A 27,329-nucleotide genomic window follows, 5' to 3' on the forward strand; every position below is an offset into this window, starting at 1 on the left:
GGAGGCGGGCTTTTCCGGGCGCCAGGCTCCAGGCTCCGTTCTGAAGCTGGGAAAATGCGAGTGTTTGCATGTGCGGGGAGCTGTGAGGGGTGCGCGCGAGCTTGGAAGGCACGATATGGTGAGCGAGGGGCGGCGGTCTGTGGAGGAGTGGGCTGCTGGGTCTCGGGATCCCTTGTGGTAGGCGATCCTTGGGACGGGATGGGAACTAGTGGCCAGATGTGGATTTGTATCAAATCCTTTCCGGTCCTTGTAATTCCCTGTGCCCGAGTGGTAGCCTCTGAATAACTTTGCTCTGTGGGATGCATCTGTGCAGAGCTTTGGGAACATGAGCTGTGTGTAGAAACATCTTTGTAGTCAACATGACCATGCTTGTGGTGCACCAGAGGACGGCAGGCTGCCGTTTTAGTTTATCTAGCATCTGTAGAATTTCTGTTCTTCGGATTTAACATGTAGGAGTAAGATCCATTTGGAGTTATTTGGTGAATGTTGTAAATGGAATCTTACATTTTAGGTAGCACTCCGCTATTATGCTGAGATGTAGAAGGGTACAATTGGTAACGGAAAGGATTTACCAATGCTTAGGAGATAATAGGTCACGTAGAGTTTAGCTAAGGGTGGGCTGCCTCTGAAACACCCCAAAGATGTGTGTGCCTATGAGGGCTGTAAGAGATTAGGTGTTTCATACACATGTTTGTTCAGCAGCATTGTGTAGACACTTTGGCTCCAACCATAAGGTCAGAGACAACCCTGATTTGAAACAGCCGCTAGTCCAATGCCCATATTAAATGACAGGAGTGTAAGAAGCTGCTTAAAGGAGCAGGTAGCCTCATAACCAACATTAAGACCCGGTGTGCCATAAAAGTCCCGTTTTCTTCTTAGGCGGTGGCTCCTTCCTCTGGATCCTCTTATATAGATGCAACCAGTTGTCCTTTTGTCAGAGAGCCAGGCAGCAGGGTAGTCCTCACTGTAGCTGTATCAGGGACTCTGCTTGCCTGCTGTGAGCCTCTGCTTGTATTAGTTATAAGAAGCAGTCACATCATTACTTCAATCTTATCTGCTACACACAACACTGACCTGAGCTGGAGAGCTGACAGGAGCTAGCTGCTGCTCAAGTGAACATCCACCTCAGTCCTCTTCTAATTTCTTATTAACATGCTCTCTACAACCCCCACCCCAGCTTTTATCTTGTCTCCCTTATACTTTTACAATCTTTCTCATAGTCTGGCACATTCATCTCTGGATCCTGTCACTGAAGAATGACCTGCTGTTCCAGGACACTGGTGTATTTAAGAATTAGTCCTAGGAATACTTTGTTGTGTAAATCTCCCTTCTGCCCAAGTGGTTAGACTTGGAGTCTCCTGTCCCTGTTTGAATTGTTCAAAGTGTAACCTGGGGTCTGAACCATATACAGGATGGAAAATCTGTTCTAGGCTGTCTGCTCTTTGAGCACTAGCCAGTGCTGGATCCATGCTATTCTTCAAGACTTTTTCTTCATTAATATCATAGGTTCATCAGGTTATTTCTCTCTGGGCAGACATATTAATTATGGAACAGCTGTACCTCCCGGGGAAAATGTTTCTGAGGGTCTGTCTCTTACCTTGTTTCAGGTAGGCTTGACCCTAGATATAGACTAGTCTATATGTCCACAGAGTACTTATCTTGCTGTCCACTTGAGTAGAATTAAAATTCTAAAACTCTTAAATTAAGGGGTTGTGCCATCATAGAGTTTTAAAATGACCAATTTGAGTCACTTAGACCACAAGAAACAGTTAAGCAATAGGAAAGGGATTTGTGTATGGAGCATGGCCTCTCCTTTCAGACCAGAATAGGAGGAATAGTTTATTGTGTACAGTGCAGGGGAAATGGGGAAGGCAATAGCTAGATCACAGACTGAAGTTTAAAGCAGTCAGCTGCAGAGGCCACCATTATGAAGAAGGACCTGATTGAAGTGGGAGGGTGGTTTTGTAATTTCTCGACATGTTTTGATTCATGCCATGTGAATGAAGACAGGCCATATTGGTGGGTGTAGCATTTGGGGAGATTAGCTTGAGCCAATGAATATTGAATTTTTAATTAGGGAACTATTCTATGCAGATATATGCAATACTGGTTGAAATAATTAAGTCAGCTCAGAGGTTTGAGATACAGGCCACTCACTGTAGCTGTGTGTGTTAGGTTATAGACTCCAGCAGCTAATATTGTGTACAGGGGCAAGGACAATTGTTGGTTCTCCCTGCCCCACCCTCAAGTCCATAACTTTATTTGGTCTTAAAAAGAAAATTAGAGCTGGGCGTTGGTGGTGTACGCCTTTAATCCCAGCACTTGGGAGGCAGAGGCAGGCGGATTTCTGAGTTCGAGGCCAGCCTGGACTACAGAGTGAGTTCCAGGATAGCCAGGACTACACAGAGAAACCTTGTTTTGAAAAAAAAAAACCGAAAAAAAAAAAAAAAAGAAAATTAGAGCAGTTCCCCACACTTGCTGATGATCTTTCTGTCTACATAGGCTGTGATTTATGAAATACAATAGAAAGAATTAAGGAATATTAGACCTTTGAGAGGGCCCTGGGAGATCATTTAATGCCTCATTTTATATATAAGAAACCTCAAACTCAGAGAAGTTCTTGGACTTGACCCACTTCAATATCCACTTCTTCTAACAGAATTGCTTAGTGTTGACTTTGCTATCCTGCCTTAACTCTGGGAACCTGTGTGCTACCAGCCCCCACCTGGAGAATATTGAATCTGTGGGTGAAAAACACAGACACACACATTGCTCAATTCCAACTTTCCTTATTGACTCAATTTCTGGGCATCATTAATCTCTGGAGGCAAGCGTGCCCTCCCCAGTACTCTTAGCTCACCTCCCTAAATCTGTCCTCAACTTTGCTTGCTCAGTTACCTTCATTCCCAGCTCAACACTCCCGATGGAGATCTGCCGGAGGTCTCCCATAGCTGGTTGGGTTTTCCTCCTCAAAAGCATGGTGAAAACTCTTTCTCCCCTTCTTGCATTTGCTCACTTGCTGTGGGAACATAGAAGTCCTGCCTATTCCACCTCGCTCGCTCAGTGGCCGCTAGCATCTTTATTGATGGATGAAGAACCAATTGGGGAACAGGATCTTAGCATCAGACACATCCCTACAGCTTAGTGGTTTTGTTTTTTATTAAATTAAATTAAATTAAATTAATAAATAATTAATTAATTTTGTTTTTTTTTTGAGACAAGGTTTCTCTGTAGAGCCCTGGCTGTCCTGGAATTCACTCTGTAGACCAGGCCTGCCTCATCCCAAGTGCTGGAATTAAAGGCATGTGACACCACCGCCCAGCTCAGCTTAGTGTTTTTTAATTTCTCGAATTAAACAAGCAATTATCCACCAAAACAATGAAATCTGCAGAGGGAAATGCCTCAGACATTCCAGGTTCTTTGCCCCTGCTTCTTAATCCACAAAGGCCCAGGGATATTGCTTTGTTTGTTTATCTATTTATTATTTAATTCATATTTAATTTTTCATTAATGATTTTACTTCCCCATCAGAGCTTCCCCTCCCTTCTCTCCTTCCAGTCCCTCCCTCTCACCTTTCCTTTTTTTATGCACCTCTCTCTTACTCCTCAGAGCAGGGGAAACCGCCCATGGATATCAGCCCACTTTGGCATATCAAGTTGTAGTAGGATTGGACACATTTTCCATTGAGGCTAGAGAAGGTGGTCCATTTAGGGGAAAGAGATCTAAAGGCAGGCAACAGAGTCAGACACAGCCCCTGCTACTGCTGTTAGCAGTCCAAGCTGTATATCTCTTACACCTGTGTAGGGGGACTATTTCTATCCCATCATGCTCTCTGGGTAGTGGATCAGTCTCTATGCCCAGGTTAGTAGATTCTGTAGCTTTTCATGTGGTGTTCTTGACCTGTCTGGCTCTTTCCTTCTTCCCTGTCTTCCACAATATTTCCCTAAGTTCTACCTAATGTTTGGCTTTGCGTCTCCACATGTATTTCCTTCATCTGGTAGGTAAAGCCACTCAGATGATTGTCACGCTAGCCTTTCTTCTGCAAGTATAGCGGAATAATATTAAAAGTGTCAAGTGTGGGTTCTCTCATGGCATGGGACTCAAGTTGGGCCAGTCATTTATTGTCTATTCCCTCACTTTCTGTTCCCTCTTTATTTCTGCACTTCTTTAGGCAAGAAAAAATGTGGGTCAGTGGTTTTTGTGTAGCTTGGTATACCCATCCCTCTGTTGGAACTCTTGCCTGGTTATAGGAGTTGACCATTTCATGTTCCTTATCCCCACTCACTAGGCGTCTTAGCTGTGGTCACCTTGTTTGTTTTAATGACAGTACCATGTGGATTTTATTACTATTGTTCTGTAATACAGATTGAGAACAGATATGGTGATATCTCCAGAAGTTCTTTTATCATAGAGGATTGCTATCCTGGGTGTTTTTTTAAATTTGGAATTCAGCATTGTTCTTTCAAGGTCTGTAAAGAATTATCTTGCTATTTTGATGGGAATTGCATTGATCTGTAGATTGCTTTTGGTGTGATACCCATTTGTGCAATGTTAATCCTACCAGTCCAAGAGTGTGGGAAAATTTTCCATCTTCTGAGATGTTCTTCAGTTGTTTTCTTCAAAGACATGAAGTTCTGGTCCTGAAGTCTTGCTGTGTTAGAGTTACAGCAAGTTATTTCATGTTACTTGTGGCTATTATGAAATGTATTATTTCCCTAATATCTTTTTTAGCTTCTTGATCATTTGTATAAAGATGGTTACTGAGTTTTTGAGTTTGTTTTGTATCCAGCCTCTTTACTGATGGTGGTTATCACATGTAGATGTCTCTTGGTAAGATTTTGGGGCCGGAACCATATCTTCTGAAACTAGAGATATTGTGACTTCTTTCTTTTCAATTTGTATGTCTTTGATCTCTTTTAGTATTCTTATTGTTCTAGCCAGACTTTAAGTACTATATGGAATAGACATGGAGAGAGTGTGCAGCTTTGTCAAATTTAAACAATATCTTTTCTAAAAATTAATTGCTACACAGGATGAAAGGCATGGAAAAATTTTACAACCCCCAGCAGACTGAGTGTAGCCAACTAGCTAGGTCAGCTGGCCCATGAACCCTGGGATCTAGGAACTTGGCTGACCACAGTATAGATGGTTACATGTGATAAAGTTCTAAAGAAAAACATGTACAGGATGTTTCCCCTGTGAGTGTTGTGAACGTTTGTTGATCCCTGTTATGCAAACTGAACAAAGAGCTTTGCTTTCCGCTTGATTCTCCCCAATGTTTCCCCTGGTTTGTGATTTTTTTCCTTTCTATACCCTGTTCTCCTCCTGCTTGGAGTCGAACTCCTCTGCCCCTACGTGGGTTACGAGTCTCGGCCTCAGCGCGCTGGTCCCGAAAGAAACCTCTTGCTGCTTGTATCAATATTGGTCTTTTATGAGTTATTGGGTGGCTGCGCTATCCCAAGACTTGAGTGAGGGTCTCCCTCTCAATGGTCTTTCATTGGGGGCTGGTCTGGGATTTCAGACCACCCTAATCTCCAAGAACCCACTTGGAGGTAGGGGATTTATCTGTATTTTGTCTGCAATTTGTCTGTCTGTCTGTCTTTGATCTTGGGTAAATTTCTGAAGACGTACTTTTCAGTTTTACAGCCGTTCTTGTTTCGAGAGGGAACGAACGGAACAATTGGCAGACGTACTGGTGGATCACCGGCTATAGCCCCAGGGTGACAGGGACCCCAGGGACGCCTGAGTGATTTCCATCTGGAGGCCAGGGAGGAAACGGAGGTCCTCTTGGAGTGAGGATGCAAGAGACTTCCCAGCCATCTGTCTCTCTGAGGTGGTGTTGGCATTTGAGATTGAGGAGTATTAGTTTCTTTTAGTGTGTTCTGTGCCTGTGTTTTGTGTTGCTCTTGACAATGGGACAGACTGTGACGACTCCCTTAAGTTTGACTCTGGATCATTGGACTGAAGTAAGAACTAGAGCCCATAATTTGTCAGTTGAGGTCAGGAAAGGACGGTGGGAAACTTTTTGTCCATCTGAGTGGCCAACATTTGATGTGGGATGGCCACCAGAAGCTACCTTTGACCTAAAGATAATTTTTGGAGTTAAAGCTATTGTCTTTCAGGAAGGACCAGGGTCCTATCCCGATTAGCAGCCCTATATCACCGTGTGGCAAGACCTGATCCAGGATCTTCCACCATGGGTAAAGCCATGGGTCTGAGGAAAAAAGCCAGGGTCCTGAGCCCCGGCCTTCCGAGAATTGAAACACAAACTGAAACCAAAAACATCACCTGAAAGACAGCCCTTGGCTCCTCCCAACTTCTATCCCGAGATCGAGGGACCCCCAAATGGCCGAGCCCTCTGCCACCTCCCTACCCTGTAACCCCCTAGCCTGAACCAGCCCTGGCACCATGGGGAGCCGAGGGGGAGGGGCCAGCTGTGGGTACATGGAGCTGGAGAGGACAGAGTCCGGAAGGACCGGACTCAACAGTGGCTCTGCCACTGCGTATCTTTGGGCCCCTCGGTGGCCCCACCAGCTCTCCAGCCACTACAGTACTGGCCATTTTCCTCTGCTGATCTATATAACTGGAAAACTAACCATCCTTATTTTTCTAACAACCCCGCTAGTTTGATGGGCTTGGTGGAATCTTTAATGTTTTCCCATCAGCTCACTTGGGGTGATTGTCAGCAACTTTTACAGGTCCTTTTCACTACAGAAGAAAGGGAAAGGATTCTGTTGGAGGCTCAGAAAAATGTCCCTGGACCAAACAGGCAGTCATCCAAACTCCCCAATGAAATAGGCACTGGATTCCCTCTCAATCGACCAGATTGGGACTTTAGCACGGCTGGAGGTAGGGAGAGGCTGACAGTCTACCGCTGGGCTCTAGTGGCGGGTCTACAAGGGGTAGCCAGATGCCCCACCAATTTGGCCAAGGTAAAAGAGGTGTTACAAGGGCCCAATGAGCCTACATCCGTGTTCCTTGAATGGTTAATGGAAGCCTATAGTCGCTATACACCTTTTGACCCAACCTCTGAAGGTCAGCGAGCAGCGGTGGCTATGGCCTTTATAGGGCAGTCAGCACCTGATATCAGGAAGAAATTACAATGAGTAGAGGGATTACAAGATTATACTTTGCAGGATTTGGTTAAAGAGGCATGTGGGGAAGAATCTCGCGGGCAGGGGGAGGGAGTCCGGCGCTGGGGCGGGCTTCCCATCCCACCCGGAAGGTCCCACATTCACGCGGCTGTCGGTGAGCGGGCTGGCAGCTGTATCGGCAAGGCTCTAGGGTTCCAAAGGCTGGGAATCTGGCGGAGAGACCATGCGATGTAAAGTCCGGTTTTTCAAAGCTTTTATTGTTTATGGCATGGTGAATGGACGCAAGTGGTACGCGCTCCCCCCCCCCCCCAGGGGAGACCAATCTTATAGGGAAGGGAGAAAGGGGAGGGAATAACTTAATTAGCTACGCCCCTGGCCTTTTGATAATTCATTAATATTTAAATCTCTGGAGGTGGAGACTTGTTAGTCACGCCCTCTACCTGTGCCCTACGTGACTGAAGGTAACAGGTTAAATGGAGTTACCTCGTCCAAGGCCCAACATAGGCAGAGGAAGTGTATCATAAAAGGGAGACTGAGGAAGAGAAACAAGAAAGAGGAAAAAGAGAGAGAAGGCAGGGAGGACAAACGAGATCGCAGGCAAGAAAGAAACTTGACTAGGATTTTGGCCACAGTAGTAGGAGAAAGGGACAGAGAGAAGACAGGATTTAGACAGACAGGGAACCTGGGAAACAGGATCACAACCGAGCAGAGGAGGAGAACCGCAGTGGCACCTATTAGAGAAGGATCAGTGTGTCTACTGTAAAGAAAAAGGACACTGGGCTCAAGAATGCCCCAAGAAGAAGGGAAGGACCCCTAAGGTTCTGGCCCTTGAAGATGATGATTAGATGGGATGGGGCTTGGACCCCTCCCCGAGCCTAGTGTAACCCTAAACGTGGAGCGGACCCCTATGGACTCCTTGGTTGATACGGGAGCAGAACACTCTGTATTAAAGCAGCCATTGGGGAAGTTGAAAAATAAGAGACCATGGTTATAGGGGCAACGGGTCAGAAAGAGTATCCTTGGACAACATCACAGATTGTAGACCTTAGAAAAGGCCAAGTAACTCATTCCTTTCTAGTCATTCCTGAATGTCCCATGCCTTTACTAGGAAGAGATTTATTGACAAAACTGAAGGCTCAGGTCAAGTTTACAAATCAGGAGGGACCAGATGTAACGTGGGGGACTCCCACATCCATGATACTGGCCTTGAAACTAGAAGAAGAGTACTGGCTCCATGAGCCTCAGAGGCAGCAGGGAGCCCCAGATCTCATTAATGGCTGACAGAGTTTCTAAAAGCCTGGGCTGAGACTGGAGGTTTGGGGATGGTGGAAAGAGTCCCTCCCATAGTGGTGGGACTGAAGACCAGTGCCTCTCCTATTGGGGTGCGACAGAACAATGAGCCTCGAGGCCAGAGAAGGGATTAGGCCTCACATCCAGAGACTATTGCAACAGGGCGTCCTGACCTGCCAGTCATCCTGGAACACTCCTTTACTGCCAGTAAAAAAGCCTGGCACCAATGGTTATAGCCCAGTACAGGACTTGAGAGAATTCAACAACAGGGTCCAGGATATTCACCCAACTGTGCCTAATCCCTACAACCTTCTCAGTTTGCTCCCATCAGAAAGAAATTGGTATACTGTCTTAGATCTGAAGGATGCCTTCTTCTGCCTAAGGTTACACTCCAACAGTCAACCCATTTTTGCCTTCAAATGGAGAGATCCGATACTGCATTATTGGGTCAATTGAGTTGGACGAGGTTGCCTCAGGGATTTAAACACTCACCCACCCTTTTTGATGAAGCTATCCATCGGGAACTAGCTTCCTTCAGAGCTGAGAATCCTTAGGTGACCTTGTTGCAGTATGTAGACAACCTATTCCTGGTGGCATTCACAGAGCTAGAGTGCCTACAAGGAACCAGGAAGCTACACACGAAACTGGGTGAGTTGGGATACTGGGCTTCTGCTAAGAAAGCCCAGTTGTGTAAGACTGAAATTACTTATCTGGGATACACGCTGTGAGATGGGAAACAATGACTGAGGGAGGCCAGGAAGAAGACTGTAACCCAGATCTTTGTCCCAACCACCCTGCTACAGGTGAGGGGATTTCTAGGCATTACTGGCTTTTTCAGGCTTTAAATTTTAGGGTTTGCTGTGATGGCAGCCTCGCTGTATCCCCTGACAAAAGAAGGAGGAATGTTTACATGGACTCCAGACCATCAGAAAGCCTTTGAAAAGATTAAAAAGGCCCTGCTAAAAGCCCCAGCATTAGCTTTGCCAGACCTAACAAAGCCTTTCACTCTGTATATGGATGAGAGGGTGGGGGTCGCCAGAGGGGTCCTCACTCAAACCTTAGGACCTTGGAAAAGGCCAGTGGTCTACCTATCTAAGAAATTACACCCAGTTGCCAGTGGGTGGCCTACCTGCCTAAAGGCTATTGCTGCTGTGGCTGTGCTGGTCAAAGATGCTGACAAATTATTCCTAGGACGACAAGTGACTGTAGTGGCGCCTCATGCCCTTGAAAGTATCATCCGACAACCCACTGATCAATGGATGACCAATGGTTGCATGACTCATTATCAGAGCTTGCTATTGACTGAGAGAGTAATCTCCCTCCCTCCCGCTCCCGGCTGTCTTAAACCCTGCTACACTGTTGCCTGTGGCCGAGGACTCCTCTCTTGTCCATCGTTGCATTGATGTCCTGGCAGAAGAAATTGGTGTCCGGAATGACCTGACAGACCAGCCTTGGCCAGGAAGCCCTAACTGGTATACTGATGGCAGCAGCTTCGTGGTAGAAGGTAAGCAAATGATGGTGCAACTGTAGTAGATGGAAAGCAGGTAATTTGGTCCAGCAGTCTACCAGAAGGAACATCTGCTCAGAAAGCAGAACTTATCACATTGACACAAGCCCTGAGACTGGCAGAAGGGAAGCCTATCAATATCTACACAGACAGCAGGAATGCGTTCGCCATTGCTCATATACATGGAGCAATTTATAGACAGAGGGGGCTTTTGACATCTGTAGGAAAGGCCATCCAAAATAAAGAAGAAATCTTGAGCTTACTTGAGGCCATTCATCTGCCACGAAAGGTGGCCATCATCCATTGCCCTGGTCATCAGAAAGCCCAAAATGCTGTGGCAGAAGGGAATCAGATGGCAGACTTGACTGCAAAGAAGGCGGCCCAGAGAGCAATGATTTTGATAACTGAGGGTTCCAAAGACTACTTCAAGACATGGGATACCAGGTTTAGATATACACCAGATGACTACAAGGTGATGGAGAAGCTAGGATTTCAATCAGAAACCCTCTATGGGGTAGTAGGATCCAAAGATGGCAAGCTAGTCCTTCCCCAAGTGGAAGCCTGAAAGTATGTGACAAACTTACACCACCTGACCCATCTAGGAGCTAAGCATCTAAAGACTTTGGTGAAGGCTTCAGAGTTTTATGTGTTGGGACTATCTGACTTGGTCGAGGCGGTGGTCATGGACTGTGTACCTATGCCATGACTAATGCTAATTATTCAAAGTGTCCTACAGGGAGAAGGCTTTGAGGAGACTGATCTGGGGCTTACTGTGAAGTAGACTTTACAGTGATTAAGCCATCCAACTATGGTAGCTAATATCTGTTAGTTTTTATAGATACTTTTTCAGGATGGGTAGAAGCCTTCCCCACGACAACTGAAACCGCCAATGTGGTGGCTAAGAAGATCCTAGAAGAAATATTCCCAGGGTTTGGAATACCTATTTAAGGTAATTGGGTCTGACAATGGACCTGCTTTTGTTGCCCAGGTAAGCCAGGGACTGGCCACTCAAATGGGGATTGATTGGAAATTACATTGTGCTTATAGACGCCAAAGTTCAGGACAGGTAGAGAGGATGAATAGAACCATTAAGGAGATCTTGACTAAATTAGCTTTTGGAGCGGGAATGATTGGACAGCCCTCCTTCCTTTTGCTTTGTTCCGAGTTCGGAACACCTCAGGATGTTTTAAGCTTACACCTTATGATTTTATGTGGGGGGCCACCACCACTTACTGAGGGATACATAATCCTGACGCTGTTCTTTCCAAATCTTTGTTGCCCACTTAAAGGCTCTCGAAGTGGTCACGTGCTACGCTTGGGAACAGCTTTAAAGAGGCCTGTAAGCCTGGAGATCCTGAAGTGCCGCACTGGTTCCAAGTAGGAGATGCAGTTTTTGTCTGCCGCCACCAGGCCGGAAACCTGGAACCATGCTAGAAAAGGCCTTACTTGGTGCTACTGACCATCCCCACGGCAGTGAAGGTTGAAGGCATCTCTGCCTGGATCCACCCCTCCCACATGAAACAAGCTCCTGAACCCTCCAAAGATGAATGGGAACTGGAAAAGACTGTGGACCCTCTTAAGCTGCGTCTGCATCATAGGCGCTGCTCTGAGTAAGAACACCAATCCCCATGCCCCTCAACAGCTTACCTGGCAAATTGTGGACCCAACTACTGACACCGTTATAAACAACACACAACAGGTTGCCCCTCTGGAAACATGGTGGCCTGCCTTACACTTCTGTCTCCGTCAGATCAACCCCATGGCTAGAAGTTTTCCCCCCAACCTAATACGTAGCTATGGGTTTTACAGTTGCCCTGGGTCCAAAAAGGGCCCACACTGTGGGGGACCCCAAGAATTTTTTTGCAGAAGTTGGAGCTGTGTCACCTCAAACGATGGAGACTGGAAGTGGACTACATCATCTGCTGAAGATGGATTGTCTCTCTCTTTTGTCAACCCAGGGCCAGGCAGACATGTGGTAATGGAGTTATACAAAGATAAGCAGTGTTCCCTGACTGACCTAGACTATATAAAGATGCAATTTACTGAAAAGGGAAAAGCTATAGACTATTCTCAGTGGCATAATGGTATGACTTAGGGCATAGTCTTCTATAAATATGGAGGTGGGGCAGGATCTCGCCTTCTTGTTCGCCTAAAAATAGAGAGCCCTCCAGCTCAATCATTAGGCCCCAACAAAGTGTTGTCTGAACAAGGTCCCCCGGCCCCCGTTCCACCTCCTAAAGAGACCCATGTCTTCTCAAGTCTACTTCCTTGTCCCCTCCTTCAACGGGACAAAGACTGTTAAATCTGATCCAAGGAGCATTCACTGTATTAAATGGGTCTAACCCTAACATGACGGAGTCTTGCTGGCTCTGCCTTGCTTCAGGGCCCCCTTACTATGAAGGTGTTGCAGTATCTGGGGTCTTCAATAATACTACTAGTCATGATGCTTGTGGCTGGGGGACTAGACATAGACTGAAACTCACTGATGTCTCAGGCAGAGGGATCTGTCTGGGAAATCCACTAATTGCCTACAAACATTTATGTAATGAAACTCTTAAGAGTCCTAAGACCTCTGATAACAGATACTTATTTCCTGGTTTAGATAAGTGGTGGGCTTGTAGCTCAGGACTGACACCTTGTGTCTCAACATCAGTCTTTAATGACACCAAAGATTATTGTGTACTTGTACAGTTAGTCCCTAGAGTCTTTTATCATTCTGCCAGCACCTTCGAAGATGAATTTGATGTGCGCCCCAGATGGTTTCGGAGAGAACCCGTCTCTTTGACTCTGGCAGTGATCCTAGGCTTACGGGTGGCGGCTGGTGTTGGGACAGGAACAGCTGCCCTAGTACAAGCTCCCCAGTATTTCCATGCATTAAGATCAGCTATAGATGAAGATTTGAGAGCTCTAGAGCAATCCATATCCAAGCTTGAAAAATCATTAACCTCCCTTTCAGAAGTGGTCTTACAAAATAGAAGAAGATTAGATCTGCTGTTTTTAAAAGATGGTGGTTCGTGTGCTACTCTTAAAGAAGAATGTTGCTTTTATGTAGACCATTCAGGAGTGATCAGAGACTCCACGAACAAACTTAGAGAAAGACTAGATAAAAGACAAAAAGATAGAGGAGCACAACAGGGATGGTTCGCGAGTTGGTTTAGGAGGTCTCCATGGATGACCACTTTGATATCTTCCCTTATGGGACCGCTCTTGATTTTGCTTTTGCTTTTGCTTTTGACAATAGGACCCTGTGTGCTAAATAAGTTAGTCTCCTTTGTTAGAGAAAGAGTAAGTGCTGTTCAGATTTTGATGCTTCGCCAACAATATAGAGCTTTGCAATGTCAGGAAAATGCAGATTATGATGATACTGAAATTTAGTTCTAAGATTAGAACTATGCACTAGAAAAAGTGGGGAATGAAAGGCATGGAAAAAATTTTAGAACCCCTAGCAGACTGAGTGGAGCCAACTAGCTAGGTCAGCTGGCCTATGAACCCTGGATTTCAGGAACTTGGCTCACCACAGAACAGATGGTTACATGTGATTAAGTTCTAGAGAAAAACATGTACAGGATGTTCCCCCTGTGACTGTTGTGACCATTTCTTGAATCCTGTTATGCAAACTGAACAAAGAGCTGTGCTTTCCCTTTGAATCACCCCCCCCCCCCAGTGTTCCCCCTGGTTTGTGGTTTTTACCTTAATATACCCTGTTCTCCTGCTCAGGGTCAAACTCCTCTACCCCTGCATGGGTTATGAGTCTCAGCCTCAGTGCACTGGTCCTGATAGAAGCCTCTTGCTGCTTGCATCAATATTCCTCTCTTGCGTGTTATTGGGTGGCAGCGCTATCCTGAGACTTGAGTGAGGGTCTTACAAGGATACTTCAAGTAAAACTGCAACAAAGGAGGTTAAGAAAACCTAAGAAAACACAGAAAAAAAATTAACTTCACCCCAGCAAAATCAAGGGAACGTACACCCAGCAAGTCTCTCTCTCTCTCTCTCTCTCTCTCTCTCTCTCTCTCTCTCTCTCACACACACACACACAGAGAGAGAGAGAGAGAGAGAGAGAGAGAGAGAGAGAGAGAGAGGAAAGAGAGAGAGAGAACTATGTGCTTTAATAGTAGGGGAGTTCACTGGGAGGTGGTGGCGCACACCTTTAATCCCAGCACTTGGGAGGCAGAGGCAGGTGGATTTCTGAGTTCGAAGCCAGCCTGGTCTACCAAGTGAGTTCCAGGACAGCCAAAGGCTATACAGAGAAACCCTGCCTTGAAAAACCAATATATATATATATATATATATATATATATATATATATATATATATATATATATATATTTTATAGTAGGGGAGTTCAACATCCCCCTCTCACCAATGGACAGGTCCTCCAGAAAGAAACTAAATAGAGAAATAATGATACTAACTGAGACTAGGAATCAAATGCACCTAATAGATATCTATAGAGCCTTTTATCTAAACACAAAAGAATGTTCTGTAAGAACTAAATGTGAATCTAGGATTGTATAGTTTTGTTCCTTCTGCAATTTCACTTTATTATGTATGTGAATGTATGTGTATGTGGGCAACTGTGTGCCACAGGATGTATGTAGAAGTTAGAGGGCAACTTTGGAAGTGTGTTTTTGTAAGAACTAAATGTGAGATTTTCAGGTCTCCAAATTCACTGCCCTGGGATGCATTCTGCATTCAAGGAGGAGTACATTATTCCTGAGTCAGAGGACACTTGCTGGATTAACATTCAGAAGAAGAAGGGCGAGGCTGATTAACATTCCTCTGACCACAGGGAAGAGAACAATTAACCATATACTTGACCACAAAGCCAGGTTCACTAGATACAAGAAATTGAAATAATCCCCTGCATCTTTTCAGACCACCATGGAATAAAGCTAGACTTCAACAACAACAGAAACAACAGAAAGCCTACATACTTAATGGAAACAGAAAACCTGTCTATTCATTGATCACTGGGCTAAGGAAGAAATAAAGAAAGAAATTAAAGACTATCTGGAATTCACTGACAATAAGGCAGCACATACCCAAATGTAAGGGACACACTGAAAGCCCAGCTAAGAGGAAAGTTTGTAGCACTTTATGAAGACTATGTATCTTCATAAAGAATTTGGAGAGATTCCATACTAGCAACTTAACAACATACCTGAAAGTTCTAGAAAACAAAAGAAAGAAAAAATACACCCAATATGCATAGAGGGCAGGAAATAATTAAACTGAAGATTGAATTAAAAAATTAGAAACAGAAAAATACAAAGAATCAATGAAACTAAGAGTTGGTTGTTTGAGAAAAATCAACAAGGTAGACAAACCTTTAGTCAAACTAATTAAAAGTCAGAGAGACACTATCCAAACTACAAAAATCAGAAATGAAAAGGGGGACACAACAACACACACCGAGGAAATACAAAGACTTATTAGTTCCTACTTCAAAAACCTATACTGTACAAAATTGGAAAATCTAAATGGAATGAATGCTTTTCTTCCTAGATACCACTTATCAAAGCTAAGTCACGATGAGTAAACAATTTAAGTAGATTCATAAACCTAAGGAAATCAAAGCACTCATTCAAAGTCTTCCGCCAAAACCAAAAGGCCCAGGACCAAATGGTTTTAGCACAGAATTCTACCAGACCTAGAAAGAAGAATGAATACTAATACGTGTCAAATCATTCCACAAAATAGAAACAGAAGGATTATTGCCAAACATATCCTATGAGGCTACAGTCAATCAGTACTGTACTAATGGCATTGTCTCTACAAAGGACGGGCCTATTCTTCTTGAAAGTATTTTTCAGTTACTTTTACCTTAAAAAAAATCAATTATGTGTATCACCTTTTAAATTTCATTTTCTTTAAATATATCACTTTTGTCCTCTTACCTGTTTCTACTTTCCAATGTTTCCTGGTCATTAAGAATTTTATTCTGTGTTTCTCAAGTGCTATTGATTTATATTTTTGTTTAGAGCAATGTCTCCTATAGCTTGGGCTTGCCTCACACTATGTAATTACAAATTGCTTTGAACACCTAATCCTTCCTCTGCTGTCCAGTACTTGAAAGACAGTCCTGCAACTCCTTCCAAGCCGGTGAGGGAAAAGGAAAAAGAGATTTGTGAATGATTGTCCTCTGCCCTCCCTGGCTTCTATTAGGAAATTATAAATGAATGTGTGTAAGAATTGTGTTCACTAGCCAACTTTGGAACTGGTGTAGTCACAGCACAGAAGAGGAAGGCAGGAAGGAGGGTGGGAGCTTTCCTGCTTTGGCAGCCGTTGGGATTACCAGTGAGTACTTGGGTAATCAGTTTTAGATGATCAGTAAAAGTCCTGACGGCCATTTGTTGGGTCCACAGACCAGACACTCAAGAATCTAAAGAACGAACAGAATTTAGTTCTAGAAATCAAATGACTGTAGTTATAGTAGTTAACCAAAACAGAAATGTGGACACACTGCTATGGCCATGTCTGGACAGGAGTGTTGTTTTTCCTGGCTGCCAATGGAGAGCCTGAGAGAAAAGGTGTGAGCACTCCTTGGTGTGGTCGTCTACAGACTGCTTGTCCCTGGTGCACACAGGGCCATAAAGCTGGTTTTAACTTAAAAATTTTTTTTTGATATTCTAATTACATCATTTCCAAATTTTTTTCCTTTCTCCAATATATTCCTTTATGTATTGAATTTCATCTCCTCTCTCTGGTTTAATTGCTGTTACTGTTTAAATCTGATCTGCGTTTGGCTGTAGGACTTCTCAGCTGTGAGACACAGACATGGCTCCACTGAGCACTGAGCGTGTAAAGGACCATACACAAAAGGGACCTCTTGTCTTGGAAGAGGAATAGAAAGTGCTTTGTGAGACTGGAAATGTTTCTACTAAAACAACAATTTTCCAGACTAGGGCCCTGTCTGCCCTTATGGTTGAAGGGCAGAGCTAGGAAGGACTGTGCTGCCTGAGTAACTTGACTTCTGCTCAGCCAGGGGAATCTACTGCTGTCCTGAGGCCCAGCTGGGTAGCCCAGGCTAATGAGCAACTCTGGGAAGGCCTAGCAATCAGAAGCATCAGTAGAAGGTAGTCTGTGAGCTCGTTTCAGGATTCTCCTTCGGTTCTGCTATATCAGCTGTGAGGACTACCAGCCATATAATGGAGAGTGTGGGAACCACTGTCCCCAGATAAGGGGGAGCAAGCCAGCTGAGCTGACAGAGCTGTTGGGACTAGGATGAACTGTGAACCCAACTATGGTTCTGTTGGTCCATATAGAAACCTGAGCAGTGGTCCTTGACCTACCAACTTTCCTGACTGTGTATTCCTTGGGGGAAAGACAGGCTCTGCAGCCACAGCTCTGAGATACTGTGGTCCTTCTAAGACACAAGCATTGATTTTGGTGTCATGGGAATAAAGATTTGAAAACTGCAAGTCCAGTTTCTAGAAGTTCTGAGTGTTGCATTTTACATTCATTACACATTGTTAAGAAATTGGTAGAAGAGATGTGATGAGGGTTATCCTTTAACAATACTTGATTAGAATCCTAGGGCTGGAGCCATGGCTTATTGGTTAAGAGCAGTTGATGCATTTTCAGAGGATCATTGTTCATTTCCCAGGATTCATGTCATGTGGATCACAACAGGACCTGGTTCCCTTTTACCTCCTTTGGTATATACCACACACACGCACACTCACACACACACACTCACACACGCACACTCACACACACACACAAACACACACACACATACCCCATAGAGACATACATACACATAAATAAAAAATATTAAAAAGCTTGGGGATGATAGTACACACCTTTAATCCCAGTACTCAGAAGATAGAGGCAGGCAGATCTCTGAGTTCAAAGACATCCTGGTCTACAGAATGTGTTTTTGGATAGTTCCAGGGTTACAAATAGAACCTTCCTCCCACCCCGCACAAAAAAACCAAAACAAACAAACAAAAAAAAAACAAAAACAAAAAAACAAAAACAAAACAAAAAAAACACCAAAAAACCAAAGAACAAATAAGTAAGTAAATAAAATAAAGTAAAAAATCCTTTGTACTTTCTATGATTCAGGGAAATTCAGTTCCAAGGGAGATACACAGTTTCTAAGCTGCAGATGTTTCTCAGGTACGCACTGGTTTGAGTGGGTGGATGGGGTAGATTCTACATTTGTGCCATAGTCTATGTGGCAGGAATAGCCATTAAACTTTCTTCAATGTCATTTTGTGTGTGGGCTTCAGTGGGTCTGTGTTTACCTAAAATCACAAGGGAACATGGGGGTTACAGAGGCATAGCAGGCATTTCTGACAATGTCCATTTCCAGATAGGACTCTAGAGCACAAGACCTTACTGTGTGGAAGCAATAGCAGTCACTGGAGGGTCAAAACCATAAAAGTTTAGGGGTCACTTTAAGTTAATTTTGTGGGAGTTGTAAGGTCTGTATTGAAGTTCTTCATTTTCTTTTCTTTTTTTTTTTTATTCTCTCATACAATACATCCTGACCAAAGCCTTGGCTTTCTTCACTCTTTGAGACCTGGGTACCATTTTTGCTCTCTACTGTGTCAGGTCAGGCATTGGTTGGCTAAACCCACAAGCTCTGAGCCACCACTGGCCCAGCACATCTTGCAGGCAGGACAAGTTGTAGGTCGAAGGTTTTGTGGCTGAGTTGGTGTCTCAGTCCCACCAGGGGAAGCCTGCCCTAATTAGAGATAATACTTTCTTCAGGTTTCATATCCTCCATTACTACGAGACTTTGAGGCTCACGTTCATAGGTTCCAGGAAGGTTCTACTGCCCTGGGTTTTCACATTGGCCTATAAAAGCCCAGCTATTCCAGTAGTTGCTCCTCAAACTCACTGGGTCCAGCCCCCCCACCCCCATCCATTCATCCTGTTGTCATCACAACACCGCACTCCTCATGCCTACTCCACCCAAAACATTCTGTTTCCAGTTTGCAAGGAAATCTTTGTCCATCCCCACTCCCCAAGTCTTTCTTGTTACTTAGCCTCTCTGGTTTCATGGATTGCAGTGTGCTTATCCTTCACTTAATAGCTAATATCTAATTTTCAGTGAGTACCTACCATGTTTGTCTTTCTGAGTCTAGGTTACCACACTCAAGATGGTGTTTTCTCATTGCATGCATTTGCCTGCAAGTGCCATGATCCTGATTTTGCTAACAGCTGAGTAATATACTGTCATTTAAATATACCACATTTTTAAAACATTCTTTTCGCTGAGGGATGTCTAGAATGCTTCTACTTTTTGTCTACTATGAATAAATATTCTATAACTATAATTGATAAAGTGTCCTTGTGTTAAGATAGAACATCTTTTTGGTATATGCCCAAGAGTGGTATAGCTGTGTCTTGAAGTCTTGATTCCCAACTCTCTGAGATACTACCATATCAGTTTCCATAGTGGCTGTAAAGTTTGTCCTCCCAACAGGAATGGGTTAATTTTCTCCTTGTTCTACATTCTTACCAGTATGAGCTGTCACTTATTTTGTTGATCTTAGCATTCTGACACTTGTAAGATGGGATCTCATAATGGAATTGGTTTGAATTTCCCTGAAGACTAAGGATGTTGAAGATTTCTGTCAATGTTTGTTAGCCATCTGTGATTCCACTATTGAGGGTTCTCTGTTTAGACCCATACCCTATTTTGTACTTGGATTGTTAAGTTTGTTGATGTTTAGCTTGTTGAGTTCTTTATATATTTTGGATACAGGCCTCAGTAATATGTGGAGTTGGTAAAAATCTTTCCTCACTGTATTGGTCAGTTTTATCCTATTGAAGTTGTTCTTTGTATTAGAGAAACTTTTTAGTATCATTAGGTCCAATTCATTCATTGTTGATCTTAGTGCTAGCATGGTTGGTCTTCTGTTTAGGAAGTCGTCTCTTGTGTGAATGTCTTGAAGGCTATTCCTTATTCTCTCTTCCATCAGGTTCAGTGTTCTCCTTTTATGTTGAGATTTATAGTCCATTTGAATTTGTTTTGTACAGGGTGATTAATATGGATGTACTTGTGTACTCACATATGCATATGCAATTAGACCAGTTCCATTTGTTGAAGATGCTTTCTTTTCGCTATTGTATCTTTCCAGATTCTTTATCAAAAATTAAATGTTCATGGGTATGTGGATTTATGTGCAAGGCTTTTATTTGCTTGCAATGATTGACATGTCATTTTTAATGCAAATACTATAAAATTTTTATTACTATATCTCTATAGTACAGTTTGACATCAGGGATAGTGATACCACCAGAACTATTATTGTTCAGGTCTTCTGGGTTTTTTATTTATATGATAAGAAATTAAGCATTGTCCTTTCAAGGTCTAAAAATAATTGTGCTGGAATGTAATGGGAATTGTGTTGAATCTGTAGATTGTAGGATATCCATTTTAGTATGTTAATTCTACCAATGTGCTGAGTGTGGGGACATCTTTCAGTCTTTTGGTATTTTCTTCAAAGTTCTTGTCAAACAAGTCTTTTACTGGCTTGTGGTCAGTTTATTCCAAGATATTTTTTAAATTATTTGTAGGTATTGTGAAGTGTTGTTTCCTGTAATGTTCTTCTCAGCCTGTTTGTCATTCATATGTAAGAGAACTATGATTTTTTTTGAGGTAATCTTGTATCCAGCCATTTTGCTGAAGGTGTGTATCAACTGGTAGAAGTTTTGGTACTGCTTATATGTACTATCATATCATCCCCAAATAATGATACTTGACTACTTTCTTTGTAATTTGTATTTCATGTATCTTATTTAGTTGTCTTATTGCTCCAGCTAGAATTTCCAATACTATTTGAATAGACATGGACAGAACAGACAACCATGTTTTTTTTTAAATGATATTTGTAGAAAATCTTTAAATTTTTCTCCATTTAATTTGTTGTTGGCTGTAGGCTTTTTGTAACTTACCTTTATGATGTGTATGTATGTCTCCTGTATTCCTGGTCTCTAAACACTTTTATTATTATGAAGAGGCATTGGATTTTGACAAAGGCCTTTTCAGTGTCTAATGAGATGGTCAGGTGATTTTTTTTCTTTCATTTTATTTATATGGTGGCATATATTGACTGATTTGTTTTTTATGTTGAACTATCCTTGCATGTCTTGGAGGAAGCTGACTTTGACATTTGTATGTTTATCTTATCTTTTGTATGTTTGGTTTTAATGATTCTGAGTATCTTGCCTGTATGCAGGGATGCCCATCACATGTTGCATGTATGATGCTCAGCGTCGTCACAACATGGCCTTAGAACCTCTGAACTTGGGATTATTGATTGTTGTGAGCTCTCATGTACACACTGACAATTGAACCCATCTCAGTGACACTCGAACCCATCTCATCTATAAGACCTTGTGCTGTTAATTCCTGTTTCCTTGCTCTTGCCCTATGTGGTTTGTGAGGTCTACATATACATTGCTTATACGTTCATCTGTCCATCTCTAACTGTTTCAACAGGCATTCTCTTCTAGTAAAGTTTTTTTAATCCTACGGTTTAAACGGTGACAGTTTACTAGAAGATGAATAGAGAAGTGGAGTGGATGCATGAATCTTAAGAAGTTCACTGAGACCTTCAGAGTTTTTGCATGCTTTTTTTGTTTATGTGGTTGTTTTTTGGGGTGGTGGTGGCAGGTTAATATTTATTTTAAGCAGTCCTGAAACTCATTACATAGACTAGGCTGGTCTCCAATGAGATTAACATATCTCTGTCTCCTGGGTGGTACAATAAAAGGCATGAGCCAACACACCCAGATTTTTTTGTAATTAGTCATCATTCAGCTCATTTCTCTGATGTGTATAGTATTGATCTATTTGTGTCTGACTGTATGGCTGTTAATATGCCTTTGTCCTGCAAGTTTACATCCTATGTAAAGGGCCCAGAAATTACAGGGGTATACCTCCTTTTCAATTTCCTTCTAAAATGTCTTAGTGATTACATTAGAATTTCTGTATCATGGAGTAAGTGTAGAAATCACCAGAGTTATATGAATGTATTGTTAAAGAAGTATATATTTAATATATTGTCAGAATTATGCATTCTGTTGATTACATGTATGGATATTTTAGGATGCAATGACATATGATGATGTCCACATTAACTTCACTCCAGAAGAATGGGCTTTGCTGGATTCTTTCCAGAAGAATCTCTATACAGATGTTATGCTGGAGACCTACAGGAACCTCACTGCTATAGGTAAGACTATGAATTTTAATTCATTTTTTAAAATTGTTGAGCTCTTCTTAATTTTGATTGTGAAAGAGGAACAATGTGGTAAATAAATCAGGCATAGTTCTAACCTTCATTGAGGATAGTAACTTAACTTTTCATCAGTTTTCAATTATATATCATACATTTTCTGGTAATATATTTTAGGTTACAAATCAGAAGACAATAATATTGAAGAACATCTTCAGAATTCTAGAATACATGGAAGGTAAGTTTCATGTTCAAGCTGATACAAATGTGCCTCTGAAGAAATTTGAGTGTGCCCTTGAAGTTTAAGAAAACTCGTTGTAAACAATCATAGCTTTAAGTGTATTGATGATCAGTGAATTCTCACAACACCATGTACCTCAATGCCAGGTAGTTGGAAAAAAGCACAAGGAAACAATGACTTAACAGCTGTTACATTTTAATTATATCCCCATGGGAGCTGCTCTATAGAACTGCCAATTAATTTAGGTTGATACCTGTCAGTTATTACGAAGGACATATACAGAGATTAGATGATAAGTATATGTCTAAAATCTCCTAATAGGCAAATATTCCATAATAAATCTCACATTACTCATATATATTTAATGATTTACCAAAGTTCAGTGAGAAGGGTAATTTATGAGATTCAAGAAGGTTATGGTTATCTTCATATTACATCTCTGTAATGAATAAACAGTTAAACTGTATGAATGCAATGTGGAAACTTTTTAGTTTTTATTCTTGCCATAATTGATATTTGTCACATTAGATAAAAGCCACGTAAGCATCTGGAACATGCTCACGTGAGAAAGTACCTTTCTTTCTCACAACAATTAGAAGATATACAGTTGTCCCCACTTTGAGCAGACTGTGAAGGTGATATGAGTATACAATTAATTGTGTATCCAACCTCATTGCGAATATATACATACATTCACACTGCAGAAAAGCCCTTTGAGTACAAGGAATATGGACAGTCTTCTGTTTCTCCTGTTTTATTTTGCAAATGTAACATAACAATACAGCAAAATGGTGAGTACAATCAGTGTGGCAAAGCTCTGAGTTCTTCCAGTTCTCTTTAGAAATGTGGAAAAACTCACATGAGAAAAGGATGTTATAAAAATGAACCATGTGCTAAACGCTTTAACCAACACAGATATCTTCCAATATACAAAAGGAACCATAATAAATTAGAAACTTATGAATCCAAAGAAGTGATACAACCTTAAGATTTGATCTTTTTTTTACAGTAAACAAGACAAAATTGTAAAATTAAATAGTATAGATAAAAAGAATCATCACTGTAATCAATGTGGTAGTGTTTACACATGTTAATTGTCTTCACAGGTATAAAGGAAGTCTTGCCAGAAAGAAACCCTATGAATATACTCAATGTGATAAAGCCTCTACACATCACAGTGATCTTCAAAGGCATGAAAGAATTCATACTAGAGAGAAACCTCATAATTGTTATCAATGTGCTAAAGCCTTTCCAGATTACTGTGCTCTTCAAAACCATGAAAGAACACGTACTGGAGAGAAAACCTATGAATGTGATCAATGTGGTAAAGGCTTTACACAACAAGCTTACCTTCGAAACCATAAAAAAACACACACTGGAGAGAAACCCTACGAATGCAATGAATGTGGTAAAGCATTTGCACATCACTCTACTCTTCGGAAACATGAAAGTACACATACTGGAGAGAAACCCTATGAATGTTATGAATGTGGTAAAGCTTTTTCACAACAGAGTCATCTCCAAAACCATAAAAGAACACATACTGGAGAGAAACCCTATGAATGTAATGAATGTGGTAAAGCCTTTGCACAACACAGTAGTCTCCAAAACCATAAAAGAACACATTCTGGAGAGAAACCCTATGAATGTAATGAATGTGGTAAAGTCTTTTCACAACACAGTAATCTCCAAAAGCATAAAAGAACACATTCTGGAGAGAAACCCTATGAATGTAATGAATGTGGTAAAGCCTTTTCACAACATAGTACTCTTCAACAACATAAAAGAACACATACTGGGGAGATACCTTATGAATGTACTGAATGTGGCAAAGCCTTTTCACAGCACAGTAGTCTCCAAATGCATAAAAGAACACATACTGGAGAGAAACCCTATGAATGCAAGCAATGTGGTAAAGCCTTTTCACAACAAAGTAGTCTTCGAAAACATAAAAGAACACATACTGGACAGAAACCCTATGAATATAATGAATGTGGTAAAGCCTTTTCACGACACACTAGTCTTGAACAACATAAAAGAACACATACTGGAGAGAAACCTTATGAATGTAATGAATGTGGTAAAGCCTTTTCACAACAGGGTCATCTCCAGAAACATAAAAGAACACATACTGGAAAGAAACTGCATGAATGTAATCAATGTGCTAAAACCTTTTCAGAGCCCAGTAGTCTCCAAACGCATAAAAGAACACATACTGGAGAGAAACTCTATGTAGGTAATTAATGTGGTAAAGCCTTTGCAGTTTTCTGTACTTTTCAGAATCATGAAACAATTTATACTGGAGAGAAACCCTATAAATGTAGTAAAGCCTTTGCAGTTCACAATTATTTTCAAATACATAAAAGAACACATTCTGGAGAGAAACTTTATGAATGTAGTCAGTGTGGCAAAGCCTTTGCACATTACTATACACTTTGAAAACACGAAGGTGTACTTACTGGAGAGAAACCCTATGAAAACCCTATTACTATGTAATAAAGCCTTTTCACAACAGAGTCATCTCCAGAAACACAAAATAAAACATAGTCTAGAGAAATTGTACCAGTGTAATCAATGAGATAAAGCCTTAGCAGGACAGAGTTATCTCCAAATACATAGAAAAACACATATTGAAGAGAAACCCTATATAAGAAGTGTGGTAAAGCCTTTTCACACGGTAGCCGTGTATACCTAAAAGAACACTCACCAGATAGAAACCCTACAAACATAGTCAGTGTGAGAAAGCCTTTTCACAATAGTTATCTCTACATTAAAAACAACAAGAAAAACATATTGGAGAGTTTTTCTGAATGTAAGCAATGTGGGAATCTGGGAGTATAATGTATTTGGTAAGATTGTTAGCCGGCCCAATTTCATTTAATACACAAGATCATTTATTCTAGGGGGAAGGTTTTATTCTGACAAGTGTCCACAATCTCTTTAAGCCTTTTGCCCATCTTTATTTTGTTTGCACCTACAAACTCATGGATAAAAGCTCTATGAATATACACTATTAGGTAGCACATTTAGATTTCATTCATCTTTATCAATTACACCAAATAAGCCATCTAAGCCATTTATCCATAATAAAACTTTATGGATCTGTCTTAATACCTTTTCTGATGCTTTGATAAAACATAATGTCTTTGGCAACTTATCAAACAGTTTATTTGGGTTTATGGTGCCAGAGGTGTAAGGGATTACCATCAACGAGGCATGGCAACAAGTGCGAGACATGGCAACAAAGCAGGAAGTTCAAAGCTCACACTCAAAACAAAGCATGAAGCAGCCAAGGGGAACAGGAGGTTATGTGAGGATTTAAACTCTCAAAACCAACCCCCCCCCCCCCCCCGTGACATGTTTCTTCCAGTAGGGGCAGCATTTACTAAATCTTTCCAAATGATACCACCCACTGAGAAGGGTTGATTTTCTGAATTCCACCTCAAATACTTGCATTTTGGGAAGTGAACCAATCCATGAGGAAGAAAAACCCTGTAAATAAGCTGTTAGATGCCTCATCATCTGGGCTACACTAATGAAGGCTTAGAGGAGAAAAACAGTCATGAGTGCAAATTGTGTTTTTTTAGTGATTTGTTTACATTTTAATTATATGTTGTTAGTGTGTCTTTTTGTCACATGTATGTGCATGCTGTTTTCCAAGAAAGTTAGACTCATGTATATTCTTGTACCAAGGATTTCAGGTAGTTGTCAAAAACTTGACCTCAGGTCACAGAATAAACATGTCTTAACTACTTAGCTACTACCTTAGTCCTGTAAATATTTTAAAGTCTTTATACATTATCTTGATGTCATGAAATAGGAAAGCACTCATACGAGGCAAAACTCTATGCATGTAAACAATTTGCTGAAGATGTTAGCCATCATAGTTTTCTTCAGTTTCAAGACAGAGATCTCGTTCCATCTCTTTTTCTTAGCCTTGAAGGAAGTGAATTATTTACCATGTTTATTCAAGTATAATGGTGGAGTTCAACACTGTAGTTTGTAATTTGAACCTTTTGGTTAGGCATTGAAATTTACTGTATGTGTGGTAAATCCATTTACTGAAGTTTTTTGGTGATTCTCATATTCCTTCTGTGGGTTCTGTTCCTTTATTGCCCCTTTACTTGCTGACACATATTTTCCTGCTAAAATGTATGCAATGGGATTCACATCATCTAAGTGGCCTATTGTTCATTTCAATATAGGGCCTTCTGTGATCAGACTTTTCACATCAGGTTATCTGTGAAAGGGTGGATGGTTGTTGCTAATGGGTTTTCATGTTTTCACGAATTCCATTAAGATGTTGTTTTATCCACCCTGGCTTGGAAATCAGTAATTAGTCAGGGGTACATTTCAAGTCATGATTCTTATGTGTAAACCTTCTGAACACCAGTCATCCCCAGTGTATCCTGTTTTGTCAACACATTTTAATTATGTTAGTGCTAAAATTCTTAATAGAAGACTATATAAGAAACATTAAATAACTTATGAAATCAAAGCAGCATTTTCATATATTACAGAGGTTATAAGATAGGATAGTCAGCATTCACGTTCATATCTTGTAACATAGGTTGATGTGCTATGGATATTTTTCTTAGGGTTTCAGTTGTGAAGAGACAGCATGACAAACACAACTCTTGTAAGTGAAATATTTAATTGGTTCTGGCTTGCAGTTTTTGAAGTTTAGTCCATTATAATCATGGTGGGAAGTATGACAGTGTATATGTGGACATGGTGCTGGTGATGGAGGTGAGAATTCTACAGTTTGATCCACAGGTAGCAGAAAGGGACTGTATACCATACTGGTTGTAGCTTGAACATAAATGACTTCAAAGCGACTTACACAGTGACACACTTCCTCAAACAATGTCATACCTACTCCAATAAGGCTACATTTCCTAATAGTGCCACTCCTTGTAGAAAAGCATATAGGGTCCATATTCATACCCCCATACTCAAATTCCTGCTCTCCATAGGGTTATAGCCATAACACAATA

General features: G+C 41.5%; 1 protein-coding gene across 4 annotated transcripts; it reads left to right on the plus strand.

Annotated features, from left to right (window-relative positions):
- Window positions 1–26,398, plus strand: LOC117724861 (uncharacterized). 4 transcript variants are annotated; one of them, XM_076917222.1, is made up of 5 exons: window positions 1–118; window positions 11,181–11,501; window positions 21,962–22,088; window positions 22,269–22,329; window positions 23,439–26,398. In XM_076917222.1, exons 3-5 carry the CDS (start codon window positions 21,968–21,970, stop codon window positions 24,574–24,576), a joined length of 1,320 nt encoding a protein of 439 aa, XP_076773337.1. In that variant the 5' UTR covers window positions 1–118; window positions 11,181–11,501; window positions 21,962–21,967; the 3' UTR covers window positions 24,577–26,398. The 4 variants fall into 4 exon arrangements, with proteins under 4 accessions (XP_076773337.1, XP_034380702.1, XP_076773336.1 ...); XM_034524811.2 differs by having other exon boundaries at window positions 6–118; window positions 11,181–11,866; XM_076917221.1 differs by lacking the exon at window positions 11,181–11,501 and having other exon boundaries at window positions 12–118.
- Window positions 26,399–27,329: the final 931 nt, after the last annotated feature.

Source organism: Arvicanthis niloticus, chromosome 20 (genome assembly GCF_011762505.2).
Source record: "Arvicanthis niloticus isolate mArvNil1 chromosome 20, mArvNil1.pat.X, whole genome shotgun sequence".
Classification (NCBI taxonomy): Eukaryota; Metazoa; Chordata; class Mammalia; order Rodentia; family Muridae; genus Arvicanthis; species Arvicanthis niloticus.

What these genes read in the sequence shown, in the direction of transcription:
- LOC117724861 (XM_034524811.2), top strand. Translation starts at nt 11,435, where the DNA reads ATGAATGGGAACTGGAAAAGACTGTGGACCCTCTTAAGCTGCGTCTGC. An exon ending in CAGGGCCAGGCAGACATGTG is followed by an intron (nt 11,867 to 21,961) that starts GTAATGGAGTTA and finishes TGGATATTTTAG; the next exon opens with GATGCAATGACATATGATGA. An exon ending in AATTCTAGAATACATGGAAG is followed by an intron (nt 22,330 to 23,438) that starts GTAAGTTTCATG and finishes TTGTCTTCACAG; the next exon opens with GTATAAAGGAAGTCTTGCCA.